Source organism: Anabrus simplex, chromosome 1 (assembly GCF_040414725.1).
Source record: "Anabrus simplex isolate iqAnaSimp1 chromosome 1, ASM4041472v1, whole genome shotgun sequence".
Lineage (NCBI taxonomy): Eukaryota > Metazoa > Arthropoda > Insecta > Orthoptera > Tettigoniidae > Anabrus > Anabrus simplex.
In genome coordinates, this window is record NC_090265.1 from 640,973,757 (window position 1) to 640,991,228 (window position 17,472).

A 17,472-nucleotide genomic window follows, 5' to 3' on the forward strand; every position below is an offset into this window, starting at 1 on the left:
GTTGCTATTGGTGCTATAGCTGTTTTAAATAGTATCATGGCTGTTTTTGAAAGTTTTTGTGGTTGTTGAATGTTGTAAATTGCTTTTATTGCTGATGTTGCTCTTTCTTTGGTATGATTGTTGAAAGACGCCAATGTTGTTTGAAGAGTAACTCCGAGATATTTGAATTTTGGTACTACTTCTAGAGGTTTATTTTGAAAGGTCAATGCATCTCTTGGAGAGAGTTTATCACCTCTTCTGAAAGTCATTTGTTTAGTTTTGTCGTGATTTATTTGTAAGTCAGTTTTTAGGTCCCGTGCCATTTCTTGCATAAGAACGGATGAAAAGAATAACTGAAAAATATCCTAAGATATTGGTGCATTCTGTAACAGGCCTAGATTAATAACACTATTTGCATCATCAAAATCGTGCACAATTGAACTAAATACATTACCCTGCCATTGGAACATCAGAGGATGTTCTTTTTCTTTTCCTGCACTTTCATTATAATCAGTATCATCATTATCCTCAAAATCACTAAAACCAGAATATTCATCTTCTGATTCTAATGTGGATAAAAATCTTATAACCTCAGATTTGGCCAGATTGCTCTCTTTGTTGGCGGATGACATAACTTATTCATCCCTGATGCTGCCTCTCTGCCAGCTTGCACGCTGGACATAGATAGAGCAGAGTGTCATATTTGCAGTAATAACACATGTATGAATCAACAGATAATCATTTCACAACTTTCTATCTACTGCAGAGAGATGGCTATATGTGCCTACAGAGTTTGAATGATTTCTGATGTCAACATTGTGAGTATAGCATAGTTATAATCGGATATATGTCTCACTCGTAATATTACGAGTGCAGTACAGTAGTGGGCATTCTCCGCCTGCGAGCGCAGCAATGTGAAGGTTAATATACAGTTCAAACCGGTGAAATATGAAAATATTCTTTGAAATTAGTTTCAGTAATCGATGTTGTCATGGTGTCTGGCATTTTGTGTTGAAATCAAGATTGTCACGATGCAGTACTGTAGAATTAATATAGCTTGAGACTCCATGGTGCTAGAACATTGCAATTTGTATTGTTGCATTTGTCTTATAGAACTCTGTTATACTAGCTACAACTGGTCAGCGTCATAACTTCGTGGCTAGGTCAGTTGAAAAGTTGAAAATTGTGCTATATGTGCAAAATTTCTAAATGGATCAGAAACTACTGTAAATGCATTCATGAGGATGGAGGGAAATATGGGGAATTGAATAAGTGCAAGAAGTCTTCAGCAGAACATGCCAGAGAGTACTGGCAACAGAAAGATGTATTCTCTGCCACTAACCATGTTGCCATGCCTCGGGCATAGCTCATTCATTTAAAGGATGATTGTAATGAGACTTGACGTACTGCTTTTGAATATTTTCTGAAAGGGAACCTAACTAATAATATACTTTACATCAGAACTGATCAGCTACAAAGACTGGATGACATAAAACAAGAATATACTATTTATACATTTTTATATATAAATTGAAAATGCTAAAAAAAATAGCCTTTCTCTGAACACATGAAACTTGGAAATAGATTTAGACAACAGCTACTTTTAAGGCATCATTATTCTAAGACAAAAAATTGGAAATGTGACCATCCTGAGGACTCAAAGCTGAATCTTCCATGCTCCATATGAGTGTGTTTATCGATTTTGCTAGGATTGTCAACTCATGGAAGAGAGACATTTGCCTCATTGAAATTGAATAGAAATCTGTCTACAGAGATATCTAAAGGATAGGTATCAGTGATTCAGTTCTCATCAAAGAGCTTAATATATCTTTCTTATGGGTTCAGCATCTTGGCAGAACTAAACAATTGTCACTTCTTGAATTGGCTAATAGAGAGCACTCGGGAATCAAGTTGATTCACAATAGTCTATACCCTACAGATGATGATGATGATGATGATGTTGATAATAATAATATTAATAATAATAATAATAATAGTAATAATTAATAATAATGTTATTGTTTCTTTACATCCCACTAACTACTTTTTGACCATTTTTGGAGACACCAAGGTGCCAGAATTTTGTCCCACAGGAGTTCTTTTACACGCCAGTAAATCTATCTGCACGAGGCTGACATATTTTAGCACCTTCAAATACCACTGGACTGAGCCAGGATCGAGCCTGTCAAGTTGGGGTCAAAAGGCCAGCGCCTCAACCATCTGAGCCACTCAGCCTAGCACCCTACAGATCTCAACATCATAGAGCTGAATATGTTTCTCTTGTGTTTTAACCATCAGAATGGAACTGGTTAACACATTCAGTAGATTGGGGGATTTAGAGTAGTTCTCAACTCTTTTGTTTTTGAAAACTTAGTCTATTTAAATTTTACATTTTCAGAAAAATTGTGAGAAATCAGTTGTGTAGCACACTAACTTGTTACTATTAAGTTACACCAGTTAATCAGCTATTTGAGGCGTATAAACCTACTGTTTTTCTTCTTTATACAACAGTTGCCACATCTTGTTACTATACCTAAAGGTTTCCCCAGATAGCTTTTGCTCATTCATTTAATTTGTGACATGTGTTGCTGCTTGAAAGACCCTAATTTTAAATGCATGGAGTAATATCATGTGCCTTTTATACATGGTTGTGGTGTAATATGGTATTGTTTTGGAGCTCCTCAATAGGTTAAAAGCCTCTTTATGGTTTCTGCAATTCCAACTTGGTTGTAATGATTGTACAATTACTTAATTTATGATCCTTTAAAAATAAGCTCTTTTTTTTTATCATTTCAGAGAACTGCCAGATTGGTATAAAAGTGCCATATTCAATGAATTATACTATGTGGCTGATGGTGGCTCAATATGGTTACTTCCTCATGAATCCAATGAACTTGGTGCTTCAGATCCTAGGTAAAGTTCTTTTTTGACATTGCTATAAATGATATTTAATTTTAAACAGTGTCTTCAAACATTTTATGGATTATATTTAGAACACCCTCCACCCCAACCCCATATAATGTATCTGTAGTAAAACCTTTGTTTTAGACAGGTGTATGGACACTTTGGATATCTTGAGGGCCATGAATATACAATGTATAATACCTATGATGTCCATTTCTATGCATCATTTGCACTGGCTCTGCTTTGGCCAAGACTACAAGAGTCAATACAGTATGAGATATTGGAGACCATTGGAAGTGAAGATACATCAATGAGGTGGCATCTCTATGATGGCAAAAGAAACTTCCGGAAGGTTAAAAATTCTGTGCCTCATGATGTTGGAGATCCTTGTAAGTAGTGTGCATTTCTTCAAAAGTTGTAAAAAGCTGATATTTATTTAGCTCTTCTCTGTCTCATTAGCATCAGTTCTCTCTTCCCTTGAATTTCTTGCAGAATGCTTTTGTTTGTCCTCTTTTCAATCTATTTAACCCATAGTATTAGTCTCCAGACCCACATCTCAAGTGCTTCCAGTCATTTCCTATAAAAGTCATCACAGACTTCTTCATCATCATCATCATCATCATCATCATCATCATCATCATCATTTTCCAGTTCCAGTTTCCCGGGTATGGTGTACAAGCGCTCGCCACTTCTTCCTGTCAAAGTATAGTTTCTTTCTTCTCTGTCATCTTGCTGACCTACAATTTCACTGTGTCTATCCATCGATTGCTTGGGCTCCCAACTGGCCTCTCCCCTTTCATTTCTCTGTCAAAGTAATTCCTTGCTGCTCTCATTCTGTCCATCCTCATAACATGTCCAAACCATTGTACTGCGTCTTCCTAAAAGCTCAGGAACAGGTATTTCGATGCCAGCCTCCTTTCTGTTTGCTTCATTTCTAATCTTGTCCTTCCTGGTCCTTCGGTTCATTGTTCTGATGAATTTCGTTTCTGTTGACTGGATTTACTATTTGCCTTGTTATGCAGGGTACATGTTTCAAGTCCATATGTGAGAATTGGAATGATGTAAGTATAAAACATCGTCAGTTTTGCTTTCTGTGGTATTTTATCACCCCAGAGTAGATTTCTCACTTGAAAATAAAATTCAGATGCATTCTGGGTCTTAAATATTTCTTGGTTTACTGTATTATCTTTTAAAATTATACTTCCAAGGTATTTGAAGTTAGAAACAGACTGTAACAGAGTTCCCTTCAGGAAAATCTTTGAATCTGTGCCTTTCCTGTTGATAGTCATTTAAGCAGTTTTTGTTTTACTGATTCATAGTCCATATTCTTTAAACTTGCATTCCAGAGATTTAGTTTCTCATGTACTTCTACTTCATTTTCTCCCCAGATCAGAACATCATCTGCAAAATCCATATTGCTTAGGATAGGGTCAATTAAAAAGTTTACATTCGCTGAAAGATTTGAGAATTTACCACTATAGATAGAATTTCATGTGAATTCTTTATTGGATCATCTTGCACACTAGTCATTTGAAAAGTTGAGAATGTACACTTTGGCTACATGAGGCAGATTGTTTTTTATTATTCCATTTTTAAATGATGTGTAATCATGAATTCTGTACAGCTATTTTCTACTAGTTCAGAGTGGGCCTAAATTGGATTCAGAAGTTTTAGTTCCTATCCCATTTGGACAACAGTGGTTTCTTGCAGCAGATTAATTTTAATGCCAGAGCAGGAAACTGATCTGTTAGTTTGCAAAATACCAAAAAAAAATTGTATTATAAAAAATTCACCAATACTAAGAATATGTCTAATGTACAATAATCTCACCAAAATCAACAATAGTTTAAATTTCAGTTCTGAATTATTGACATATATTAAGGTTTTAAGAGCTACCATTTTTAAATTGTAAATAACGTTTCACGTCTGATTACGAGATATGTTATCAACTACAGAACGTTATCTGTAATAATTGTTGTGAATATGTATAATAGGGTCTACTTATGTTATACAGTATATAGGTATATATAAAATAAGAGTTTTGTCTCCACATTGCTCCGAATTTTAACACGTTGGGTGCCACGTGCCGCCATATGGCAGTCTTCAAATTTAAGATGGCGTGACGCCATATGGCGGCACAGTAGAGTTTCAGGCGATGCGCCGAAATAATTAGCTGTGACATCTATGCGCGTAAAATTGGTACTACGTGAAGAGCAAACTTCAGGGTCTATTCCAGCTATGTATTTTTCTTGTGTGCTACCATGTGGCGCCACAGTATTCTTCCGAAGTCACTGACTGGCCAGTGGTCATTGTCACAGATGAAAGCGCACTCATAGTTCTCAGGAACAGCTTTGATCTGTCTGATATTAGCGTCAATGTTCCTAGTGTATGTAGACCATTCGCCGTTCTGAGCGTTCCAGTGAGGTTTAATTATACTGTGTTGTTATAATGTTACGATTATTATTATTATTATTATTATTATTATTATTATTATTATTATTATTATTATTATTATTATTATTATTATTATTATTACATAGTTTATGCCCCCATTGCAGCACTTTAATCAGTCATATACATTGAAGTCTAATAGTATTAAATAGTCAGCTTTTCAGCTTCTTCTTCTTCCGCTCCCAAACTTCTTCATCCTGTCCGACCTGGCTGCCCTTTGGTTGTCAGTTCCTTTTGGCTCCTTCGTTCAAATTTTATGAGTTGGAATCGTATGTTTTTATTTCTTAGAATCTTCTTCGCTTCTCTGCCTTCAATTTAGAGCATTGATAAATTTAATTCTTCTAAATCATTCATGATCTCTGTGAACCAAGTTCTTTTGTTTTAGAACTAACTAAATAACTGCTTCACTAGTCGGGTTTCTGGCAATCTGAATATATGACCAAGAAAAGGCAGTTCTCCTTTTCCACATTGTATCTCTTATTGATTCACTTTCACAGTATATCACTTCATTAGGTAATAATCTCAGTTGCCCATCAACTTGGTGTTTCGTATTGATGATTGTCCTGATGATTCTTCTATCTACTTCCTGCAATTTATCGGTTGTTAAGTGTTCAACTTGAAGAGTGTTTTACTAGTATAAGTTGCTTCGGGTTTTACAACTGTATTGTAATGTTGAAATTTTGCATTCATGGAGAGAGATTTTTTTTTTAATAAGTTGGCCAGGTGATTTGCTGTGCTGTTTTCAGTTTAGATGTTCTGCTGTCAATCGATGTTTTCTCTTTTGTGTTCCAGGTTATAATTTTCCCAAGATATTTCAATTTATTCACAATCTTAATTTGTATTCCATTGTTGAGTTGAATGGCTGGTGTTTCAATTCTGAAGGTCGGCATAATTTCAGTCTTTTCAAACAAGATTTTCAGTCTGATTTTTGCAGCAATTTTCTCGAGTTCTTCAATTTGAAATTTAACTTCTTCCACACTACTTGTTAGTAATGGAAGATCGTTTGCGAATGCTAGGTAGGTAAGGGTTATTCTGCCCGAAGGCTGGTCCGAACCTCCGCAGAGGTGTTCCTGAGCCGGAGTTTACATGCGGTAGGGTGGCCAGTTCCTTTCCGCTCCTCCATTCCCTTACCCCCCACCAACAGCGCGTGGCAACCCATCCAACTCCTGACCACGCCCAATGTTGCTTAACTTCGGAGATCTCACGGGATCCGGTGATTCAACACGGCTACGGCCATTGGCGCGAATGCTAGGCAATTAAGTTTAATATTTCTGCCTATCTTGATGTTTAAATGATATTTCTTTACCCATTCTCGCATGACTTTCTCCAGGGCACACTTAAATAATAATTGCGAGAGTCCATCTCCCTGTCGAAATCCAGTGTGGATTTCAAATGACTCGGACAATTCACCTCTAAAGTTGACTTTCGACTTAGTATTCTTAAGAGTGATTCCAGTAAGATTGAAGAGTTTGTGGTGTAAACCAAATTCTTTTAGGATATTCAGTAGTGACTCACGATGAATACTGTCATAAGCAGTTTTGAAATCAACAAAAGTGATAATTAATCTTTTGTTCCGAACTCTATGTTGTTTCATGATCCACTTAACATTGATGATTTGATCGGGACAGCTTCGTCCTGGTTGAAATCCTCCCTGATGTTCTCCCAGTTTCTGATCAGGTTGTTCCTGAATTCTTGTATATATCATTTTAGATGAAATCTTATAAGTAACATCAAGCAGAGATATACCCCGATAGTTATTGGGATCCGATCTATCACTTTTTTTGTGCAGTGGCTGGATTATTGCTGTAATCCATTCATTGGGCACTTCTTCAGTATTCCAGTTGTCTATGATATGTTTATGTAAATTTTGAAGGGTTTGTCTATTTGCATTCTTCCATAGTTCTGCTACCAATTGATTCTCTCCTGCTGCTTTGTAGGACTTGAGGGAATTTATTGCTTTGATCACTTCATCATAAATTGGCGGTATAACCTTTTCCAGTGTAGTTTTATTTTTTATTGAAGAATCAAAATTCAATTGTTTCTTTGGATCTTCACAGTTAAGTAATTCTTTAAAATAGTCAGCCATAATTTTAGCATTGCCCCTATCATTGTGTGCCATTTCCCCATTTTTATATTTCATCTTAAGTGTAGGTGGAGTGTACTTTGATTGATATTGTTGGAATGTTTTGTAATAGTCTCATGTTACATGTTGACTAAATGCTTCTTCTATGGTATTCAGTGTTTCTTTTTGATAATTTATTTTAATTCTTCTAACCTCTGTGGCTGTTTGTCTTCTGGCATTCATGAGTTCTTTGCGGGATTTTTCAGTTTTTGTTGTTGGTCAGATAATTATGCTTTATGCCTTTCTTGAATTGCACTGTCACATTCCTCATTCCACCAGGCATGTTTCTTTCTCTGTTTAATGGGAGCAATTTCCTCAGCTACAGTTTTCAGTTTGTTAATCATCATCCCCAATTTGTCACTGAGGGGTGTTTTAGATCTCTCCATATATATTTTATATTATTTATTAAATAACTGGGAAAATAAGGGAAAATAATTTCTTTGCCTAGCGGATTGAGATTATTTTTGTGTCTCCGCCCGGAGGACTTTCACATTATAAACTTCTTTGTAGTAATCTCTTTCCATGGCTACATGGTCAGTTCGAAACTCCTCCGATTTTACATTAGGACATTTCCAAGTCATTAATTTGTGTGGTTGTCTCTTAAATCTTGTGGTTTCCAGAATAAGGCCATGGTCCTCACAAAGTTCAATTAATCTTTGTCCATTTTTGTTTGTGAATTTCTGAGCTGGCCATCTTCCCACTACTGTACGATATTTTCTTTCTTGCCCTATTATTGCATTGAAATCTCCAAGCAAGAGTTTAATATTTACATTAGGGATGTTTAATAGTAGATGGTCCAGTTCTTCCCAAAATTTGTCAGTTTCTTCTTTTTCCTTGGCATTTTTGTCGTTTGTTGGGGCATGGACATTTATCACAGTATAAGTTTTATTTCCCTCTTTAAATTGTTAACGTTGCTATTCTTGGAGAGGTCTATTATACTGTTATGGACTAGGAATCCCATTCCAAATTGGCGAACATTCTTCAGTACATTTTTCCTGGAGGGCCTATGTAAAGGCGATATCCTCCAGATTCTATTGGATCTTGATCCGTATTTCTATGTTCCTGAAGAGCTGTTATTAAAATTTTATGTTGATCCTTTGTATCTGAATCTGTATTTGCCGAGTTTCATTAGTGAGTTTTTGTTGGGTGTGGCAAAATATGAAAATTTGTACGTGACACCCCACCATATCCAAATGGTGCCTTTGCTCAGATTCGTGATGTTGTATGTCCAAGGCGGTGGATTCATTCGTTAGAAGACTCTTCACGATTGGCTGATTGTCTGATCATTACGATCAAAACATTTCTGACTGAGGTTAGGGTTTACAATTCCAGATGTGATCTGGAAAGGCAATTGGTGAGGTATGAATTGGTGATTAATGAGGTTGTGAAGTGTGTGTTTGGTCCGCGAGAGCTATTTTCTTTCGCTCAAATCCGCAAATCCAGGACCCCCCTATCCGCTATCTGGCACGCGCCACGTCGGAGTATCACCTCTCCGCCTATTATTATTATCATTATTATTATTATCATCATCATCATCTTCCCCCTGTGAGTGGAGGTAATAGAATAACATCCATTGTATTCCCTGTCAAACGTAAGAGGTGACTAAAATGAGGACCAGGGGCTATCAGTTTGGGAGTGTGGGTTGGCGATCACGGTTTCCTTAACTGAGTCTGGCATTACTTCCACTTCCTTGTGTCAGGCTCCTCACCTTCATCTTTCCTATCAGATCTCCCTTCAGCAATTCTTGCATTTTCTGACCCCAACATTAGTTGTTTTTTGAGGCTTAGGGAGTCTTTCATTTTCATGTCGTTCCTGGCCCTTTCCTTTCTTTTGTTGATACCTTTACTTTTCGAAATGTCAGACCTCTTCCATTTTTTCCTGCTGATTAGTGTTGATAGAAGGTGGTTGTCCAGTTGTGCTTCTCTTAAAACAGTAATCACAACAACTGTGGGCTTTCTGAACCCAAGTTGCTGGGTTTGATCATGGCTCGGTGAACTTCTGCAGGACAAAATTCTGGTGTATCGGCATCTCCGCAAACCATAAGGGTAGTTAGTGGGACATAAAACAATTAGTATTAAATAAGCCCATTTAGGACCACACAAAGTACATAGAGACTTTATTTTTGCCTTCCTTTATGCCCTTATTTCTTCCATTATTTTGCTGTATAGTTCTTTTCTCCCTTTGGTCCTAGTTCTAGTCATTTCCTTCAGTTTATCATCTTGATCAGCTTTTCATTTGTGAATTTTAGACCTAAAGATCTCCCTGCTTAGGATATCTTCCTGTGGGATTCCTACCAATTTCGGGTTTTTGTGATTTTGTCGTAATTTCTTTTTTTACTGTATTCCTGTTAACATTATTATCATTATCATCATCATCATCATCATCATCGATTGTATGAAGCTGGAAATAGAAATGAGGAGAAAATAACTGTTAAAACATTTGATTGTGTGACTTGCAAATTTATGTGGTCTGTCATTTCAGAAAGTGCTGTTGGTAATATCAAGATCTGTAAAATCTCTTTGCATCTTCAGATGAGGAGCCCTTTATACTGATCAACGCCTACCCTATCCATGATGTATCTGAATGGAAAGATCTCAACTTGAAGTTTGTGCTTCAGTGTTACCGAGACTATTGCTTGTTTGCTGATGAACAGTATGTGAAGAACATGTGGCCTAAGGTACAGATTGTGATGCATAAAGCCATGGAGTGGGACAAAGATGGTGATGGACTAATTGAGAATGGAGGCATGCCAGACCAGACATATGATAGCTGGGTTATGAAGGGGCCAAGGTATGGTGTTCTGGGATTTTTGCTTTGTAAGATAACTACTTTCTTTAATATTTTGTGACTTAGTGTTAAATGCCCTCCTTAATTAATAATTGATGACCTGAACATTTTTTGTTAAATTATTGAATGTTTGAAGTATCTATAGCAGTACATGACGAATTGATTTTGTAAGCTTGACTGCATGTGACATTTTCCAGTTAGTGTTTGTTTCTGTGGATTTAAAAGAAATTCAGGTTTTTAATTGCATTATAATGATTAAAGAAATTGAAGAGTAACATTGTTTGAAGCATGAATTTTAGAAGAGACACGTACATGGTTATAGTCCAAATATTTCTCTAAGGAGCTATACATAACTAACATAATATTCTGTACTAACTAACATTAACCTAAATATACATACATTTCTGTTTCCTTTGTAATGTTTTGTCCTCCCGAGAAATACTTTTGCTATAATGATCCTATAATGATCTCTTGGTCAAAATTTTTTTTTTTTTTTAAATTGTTCACAGTCTTTAAAGTGAAGTATTTTTTGTGCACACCTCTCTCTCTCCAGCATCACCAGGTGAACATGGTGATTAGCAGGAGGGTACAGCAGAGTAATGCATTCTACCAAAGTGTAAGGAAACTTGTTTGGAACAAGGAAGTACCAAGGAAAAGTAAAGAGATAATGTACAAAATGTACTGTGTACCCATACTGACTTATGCAGCTGAGACTTTGACTTTGACTAGCAGGCAAGAGAGTAGAATTCAAGCCAGTGAGATGAAATTCCTAAGAAGTATGATAGGAAAGACAAGGAAAGACAGAGTGAGAAATGAAGATGTTAGGAAGGAAGTTGGGATAGGAAAGCCAAATGAGAGAGTTGAAAAGAATAAATTAAGGTGGTTTGGACATGTAAAGAGGATGGATGAGAATAGAATTCCAAGACAGATGCTGGAGGCAAAGTGCAAGGGCAAGAGAGGAAGAGGAAGACCTAGAAGAAGGTGGATTGAATCAGTGAGGAGCAGCATAAGAAGACTAAATTTAGACTGAGACAAGATCGTGGAAGAGGAATGGTGGAAGGAAAGAGGAAGATGGAGAAATGCCATAAATACCCCGACCTGGTAGGAGCTGGATAAGGGGAAATGATGATGATGACCCCTCTCTCATCTCTTCTACCCTACCTGGTGGCCATGGCCGTTAAGGCGTTGGAATCTAAACGGTCTGACACCGGGGTTAGGCAGTTCTAGTCCCGTTGGTCGAAAAAATTTCTCCTTCAGAATGTTGGCCGGTAGGATGGAGGAGGTGGTGGTATACAATTTCTAATCACTAGATTGTGTGCCACAAGCCTGGATTCAATTCTAAACCTTCTAAACAATGCTCATATGGAGTGAGGGCATATGACGCTGTTGATGGTGATTCGTCCGTCAGATGGAGACGGTAAGCCTTAAGTAGACCCCTTGGTGTTATTCAACAGGAGTAGGCTATGTGTCGGCACCGGGTTTCACCCTCTCCCTTCCTACTATCATATCACGTCATTCATTGCATCTCATTAATTCCTTTGATGCAGTCATAAAAACCTGCCACAACAGATTCATCTCGCCTCATACTCAACCCTGTACAGAAACGGGACAAGAGTTGGACAAACAAACAAAAAAAACTCTCTCTCATCTGTTCTGGCTTCAGTTTCCCTTCGCAGCCAAACCCAGTAGCCTTCATAACTATGTACATGTCATCCTAGTCTGCACAAATCAACCATTTTAATATGAGCATTCATTTGTGTCTCATACACCATTCACAAGATCTTCTTCCAAAAAACCCCATAGTTACATTCAGGAACCCACCAAATATAAAAAACATTCACTCTCACTATGAACTACATCAATATCCAGCCCATTCATGCTCTTTCCCTTGTGAACACAACCACTGCTACATCTGTCATGTATATATTCCACTTCTGCCAGCAACAACACCAGCAGTCATGACTACACTTCATGTGATATCATCTACCTGCTTCAAGGTATAGGTTGTGATGCATAAAGCCAATGTCGTGGATAATTATAACAAGAAAAGTTCACCCAGGTGGGTATTCTAGGGAGCTATTTAACAATCTTTGCCATATTCGACCAATGATCTCTTCCTTTCCACACAGTATAAGATGTGATATTACTGTATTTTCGCGCATAATTAACACCCTTGCATAATTTATGCATCCCAAAATTTTGGGTCCAAAGTGGAGAAAAAGAAATATTCACGTATTTGACGCACCTACTTCTTCGAACATCCATCACGCAGCTCCGAATGCGTTTTGAAATAAAGATCAGGTAGCAGTCTTCCTATTGCAAAACCGGGCATTCCAAATACTGGGCAGCATGCTGTTATCAGCCATTAGGAAATACCTACAATAGTTCAGCAAGAGAATCAGCGCAGAATTGACTAGTGACGCTCTATTCCAGTCTTGAACAAACATATTTTACGAGTGTTTTGGGTATGGGACATGCGTTTTCTGTGATCTCAGAAATGTTTATTAGTCCACAGTAAGCAAGAATTCGAGTAATACTGCATCATATAAACTCTCGGTGATCAGTTGCGCTGAAACATACCGGCATAGGGCAGCAGGCCACAAGTATTTGGTGTCGGAACGCAACATGCGCTACCGCTGTAACAGAGAAGTGCACTTCAAGTGACTGGCAAGTCTCACAATGCATTTCGCAGACCAAAAAGTGGCAAGTTTCCGAAAGTAGAGGAAGATCTGCTTAAATATGATTTCGTTTTGCAACGGTGGATATACCGTTTCTCACGAATTGCTGCATTTTAAAGGATGAGAAATAGCTGCTTCACATGGAATCAGTGTCTTGAATTTGAAAGTTATCCAAGGCTGGATGATTAATTTTATAAAGAGAAATGAACTTCCTCTTCGATGAAGAAAAACATTTTAAAATGCCGGATGATTTCAACCAAAGAGTAATTGATATTCATCGCTTTGTGATTGAGAAACGTGAAGGAATATTTGCTCTCCCAAATAGGAACCACAAGTCAGACTCCAATCAGTTTCCATATCAATAAGAAAGGGACATAGAGTATTATCATACTCGCTGCCGGAAGGGAAAAACAACGATGTACTGCAATGCTGGCTGTAACAGGTGATGGCAGGAAGCTTGCACCTTACGTTATTCAAAAATGAAAAACAATGTCTAAAGTAAAATTTCTGTTAGGGATCCACATTCATATCCAAGAAAAAGGATGGATCTAGAAGTCATGCCTGGCCCTTCTCATGTTGGGCCTTTTTTCTTTTTTGGCAGGATGTCATTATTATGTACTTATATAAATTGTACTTTTATTAATTCATGTTTATTTCTCGTCAGGTCGTATTGCCAGCTCGTAATGGGAAGAATATTTTCCAGTGTCGGTACTTCAAACCCATGTGTCCAACTTACCTGATGTACCCTTTCTGGCTTTTCAGAAAAAAATCTCATGCCGGAATTTTATGTCAAATGATGATAATCGAATATGAGTTGATCCAATTGTGGGTATATTATATTTGATGTATATTTTAAATGTAAATGAATTGTAAATATTTTTTAAAATATCTGAATTCCTTGAATAATTTATGCATCTGAAGTTTTCACCTGTATTTTTCATCAAAAAAGTCAGTTAATTACGCGAGAAAATACGCTATTCACATGATCTATTTCATAACATGCATGCACAGGTCTCACTAGGTTCATGGTACCGATTATTGTGGCAGATCCTGTTATTGAATCTATGCACTACCAGTCTCATTACTAGGTTGTGCAACTCATACTTTTGCTTCCTTCCAGGCATTGTTGGTCATTGCCTCAGTGGCGTAAAACTCGCTCTATATTTCTAACTCTTTCTCTCTTCTTTCATAAATAGCGACTTCTAACAGTCGGGAACAGTGCGTGGTATTGTTGCAGTTTTGCACAACTCCCAATAATTTTATACTTCATTCTTTTTTTCTTCTAATTTTTTAGTTTAATAAACCTAACATATATTCTAAAATATGTTAAAATCAACCATCTTTGGTCATTCGCTGCTTCACAACAAACCAATAAACGCTGCCAGCTTCGAATCAGATTCAGGGGGTTTGCTTTCCCACTGCAACTCCCAAGCAGACAGCACAGCACAATGTAGTTTCAGCAGGGATGAGCCTAAGCCTGTATAGCATCAGGTAGCACATCCACCAGTATCGGTCTTAGGGAGTTGCTCGAGACCAGCAAGCCCACTGTCGAGAAAGAAATTCCAAATTTCCCTTTTAGATTGCACCACTCTACGGAAATGGCTTCATTCCTGTTTTCTCTTCCTCTCACAAAGGTAATTTCTTTTCCATTTTCTTTATTTACAATTTCTGCTTTACGTCGCACGGACACAGATAGGTCTTAGGCAATGATGGGTTATCAAAGAGCTAGGAGTGGGAAGGAAGCGACCGTGACCTTAATTAAGGTATAATCTCAGCATTTGCCTGGTGTGAAAATGGGAAACCACGGAAAACCATCTTCAGGGCTGCCGACAGTGGGGTTCGAACCCAGTATCTCCCAAATGCAAGCTCAGAGCTTTGCGCCACTAACTGCACAGCCAGCTCACTCAGTAATTTCTTTTCTATGCCATACCAGAGCACGCACAATATTACCAACATTTTGCTTCAGTGAAAAAACAGGAGAGCAAATTTTCAATTGAAGTGCGGTAAGAATAACTGTATTGTAGTTACACTGTAAAATTAGCCTGTTATTTCCTGTGTTTTAATTGTCAGATATATTTCACTTTTAGTAGATATGTACTTCATTACTGAATGATAATAATAGTGTTTCTTGTTATTTCTGTAAGATTCTCATATAAAAATGTGACATTGACTTGTTTTTTTGGTGCAACATCCAGCTTGAGATATCACCAGCTGCCCCCCTAACAGTGCTAAATAGATGGTAGAACTACAGTAAGTCTGGTCTGAGATTGTCCAGAAAAAATGTTTCCCTTCATAAGACGTAGATTAGTCTCAAAGTGGTGCTCTTGGAGAGGCATATGACCTTCTTTAAGAAATCTTGCTTTAACCCATTGTCTTGCAATGACGGATAATTCCGTCATTGTCCGCGCGTTCCCATAAATGCAATGACGGAAATTTCCGTCCACTCTCTTTATTGCTTTCGTTGAGGTTTCCATGGATTCATATCGATATTTCTTTGCAATCCCAACATTTCTACGAGATGTTGGTAATCGTATTTCAGCTATCTTTGCCTTTCAGCTACGTATTTTGCCGCCAAAGAGTCTCTAAATATGATCAGGTAAATTGCCGCGTAAAGCTTTAGTGAAGGTAAAGTCAACGTCATGGCCGAGTCAGATGAAGCTCGAATATTACGTTTTTTGGAGGAAAGCGATGTCAGTGACGGTTATTCCGATGAAAGTGATACTGAATTACCTTCCAGTGACGTTAGCATTAGTAGTTCCGAAGAATTAGATGACATTATTGGAGAGAATGAAGACGGGGACGCAGGTGAACGTGTGCATAACCTAGAAGACTGGAAGTGGACACAAAAAGACAATGTACCAAATAATATGCAGTGTATTATAGATGGAGAACTGAACTCTGTGGTAGCAAGAAGATTAGGCGAGAATCCAGGGAAAGCTGAAGTGCTAGGTGAGTTTCTGACTGACGAATTCTGGGAACTTGTAAAGAATGAAACTAACGCTAATGCGGAAAAATGTCTTCGCAATATTGAAAGTAACCCTACAAAAAAGAAAACTTATGATGAGGAGAACTGGTTTCCTGTGACAAAGGATGAACTGAAGGCTCATTTTGCGTTATGTATATTGATGTCTCAGACTAAAAAGTCTTCGGTTCAAGAATACTGGACTAAGAGAAGGGTTAGAGAAACGCCGATATTTTCAGAAACTATGTCCCATAGACGTTTCAGTATCATATCTAGATATTTGCATTTTGCCCCAGATTCTCCAGAAACCCAGTGTGATAAGCTCCGGAAAGTTAGACCTGTTTTGCAGCTACTATTGGACAAGTTTCAGAAGTTGTACGTGCCTGGAAAAAGAATAAGTATTGACGAAAGTTTGATGAAGTTCAGGGGGCGTTTGGCATTCGTTCAATTCAACCCTTCAAAAAGAGCACGTTTCGGTATAAAATTCTATAAAGTCTGCTGCTCTGATACTAGCTATTGCTGGAAGTTTCATATATATGTTGGTAAAGAACCTCAGCATGTAGATGGGACAGGTGATGCCAGACGACTACTGTGTAGCGAGGCAATTGTTCTTGAATTGTGTGACGAATTGCTAGGATCATGCAGGACTATTTATATGGACAATTGGTATAGCTCACCTACTCTTTTCAGGGAACTGATAATGAAAAATACCAATGCCATTGGAACTGTACGTCCAAACCGGAAATTCATGCCACCCTATTTTGCAGCAACGAACCTCAAGAAAGGAGAACTGACTTTTGCCTCAGCAAATGGCATCCTTGCCACAAAATGGGTGGATAAAAGGAATGTACATCTTCTATCAACAGTGCATCAAAGACCAGATTTTGTGGAAACTAAAAGCAAAAGGGGCAAACTTGTTCTGAAACCAAACATGTTTGTGGACTACAATTCTGGAATGGGTGGTGTTGATTCACATGACCAACGCCTCGCATCATACCCACTAATGAGACGATATGCCAAAGGGTATAAGAAAATATACTTCTATGTGCTCGACATGGCAATGCAAAATGCTAGCGTAGTTCATCACATGCTGAATCCTGGAAAAAGGAGGCCCAGCTTTTCCAGTTTCAGGGTTGACGTTGCGGAGCAAATATTGGAGGGTGTTGTTCTGCCTGATTATCGAACCAGAGGCCGGCCCAGTGCAGGAAGTACACCAACGAGGTTACAAGGAAAACACTGTGGTCACTTCCCTGTCAAAATAACAGCAACAGCAAGCAAGGCATCTCCATCCAGAAGGTGCAAGGTCTGCTATGACCGCAGAGGAAAAAATCCCAAGGGAAAGAACAGGGGTGAATCCCGTTATGAATGTGATAAGTGTAAGGTGGCACTGCATGTAGAAGAGTGTTTTAAGATCTACCACACTGTGTTGAACTATTGTTAGGATGTGAACTGTGTTTCAGTGTGTTAACTTGCTGTACCAAAAGTGTTCTCTTTTAAGCTAGATTAAATCGCAATCAGTGTATATTTATTTCCAAGAAAAATTGCAGTTCAATGGGTTAACATTTTCTAAGCCTGCCCACTGCCTAGTA

General features: G+C 37.9%; 1 protein-coding gene across 2 annotated transcripts in view; it reads left to right on the forward strand.

The window, feature by feature from the left end:
• Positions 1–17,472, forward strand: part of LOC136857245 (non-lysosomal glucosylceramidase) — a 203,154-nt gene that overhangs the window by 135,649 nt on the left and 50,033 nt on the right. For both annotated transcript variants that reach the window (XM_067135737.2, XM_067135738.2), the window contains 3 exons: positions 2,776–2,892; positions 3,028–3,272; positions 9,988–10,246. In XM_067135737.2, the coding sequence (XP_066991838.2) occupies positions 2,776–2,892; positions 3,028–3,272; positions 9,988–10,246 (621 nt within the window). The remainder of the gene's footprint in view (positions 1–2,775; positions 2,893–3,027; positions 3,273–9,987; positions 10,247–17,472) is intronic.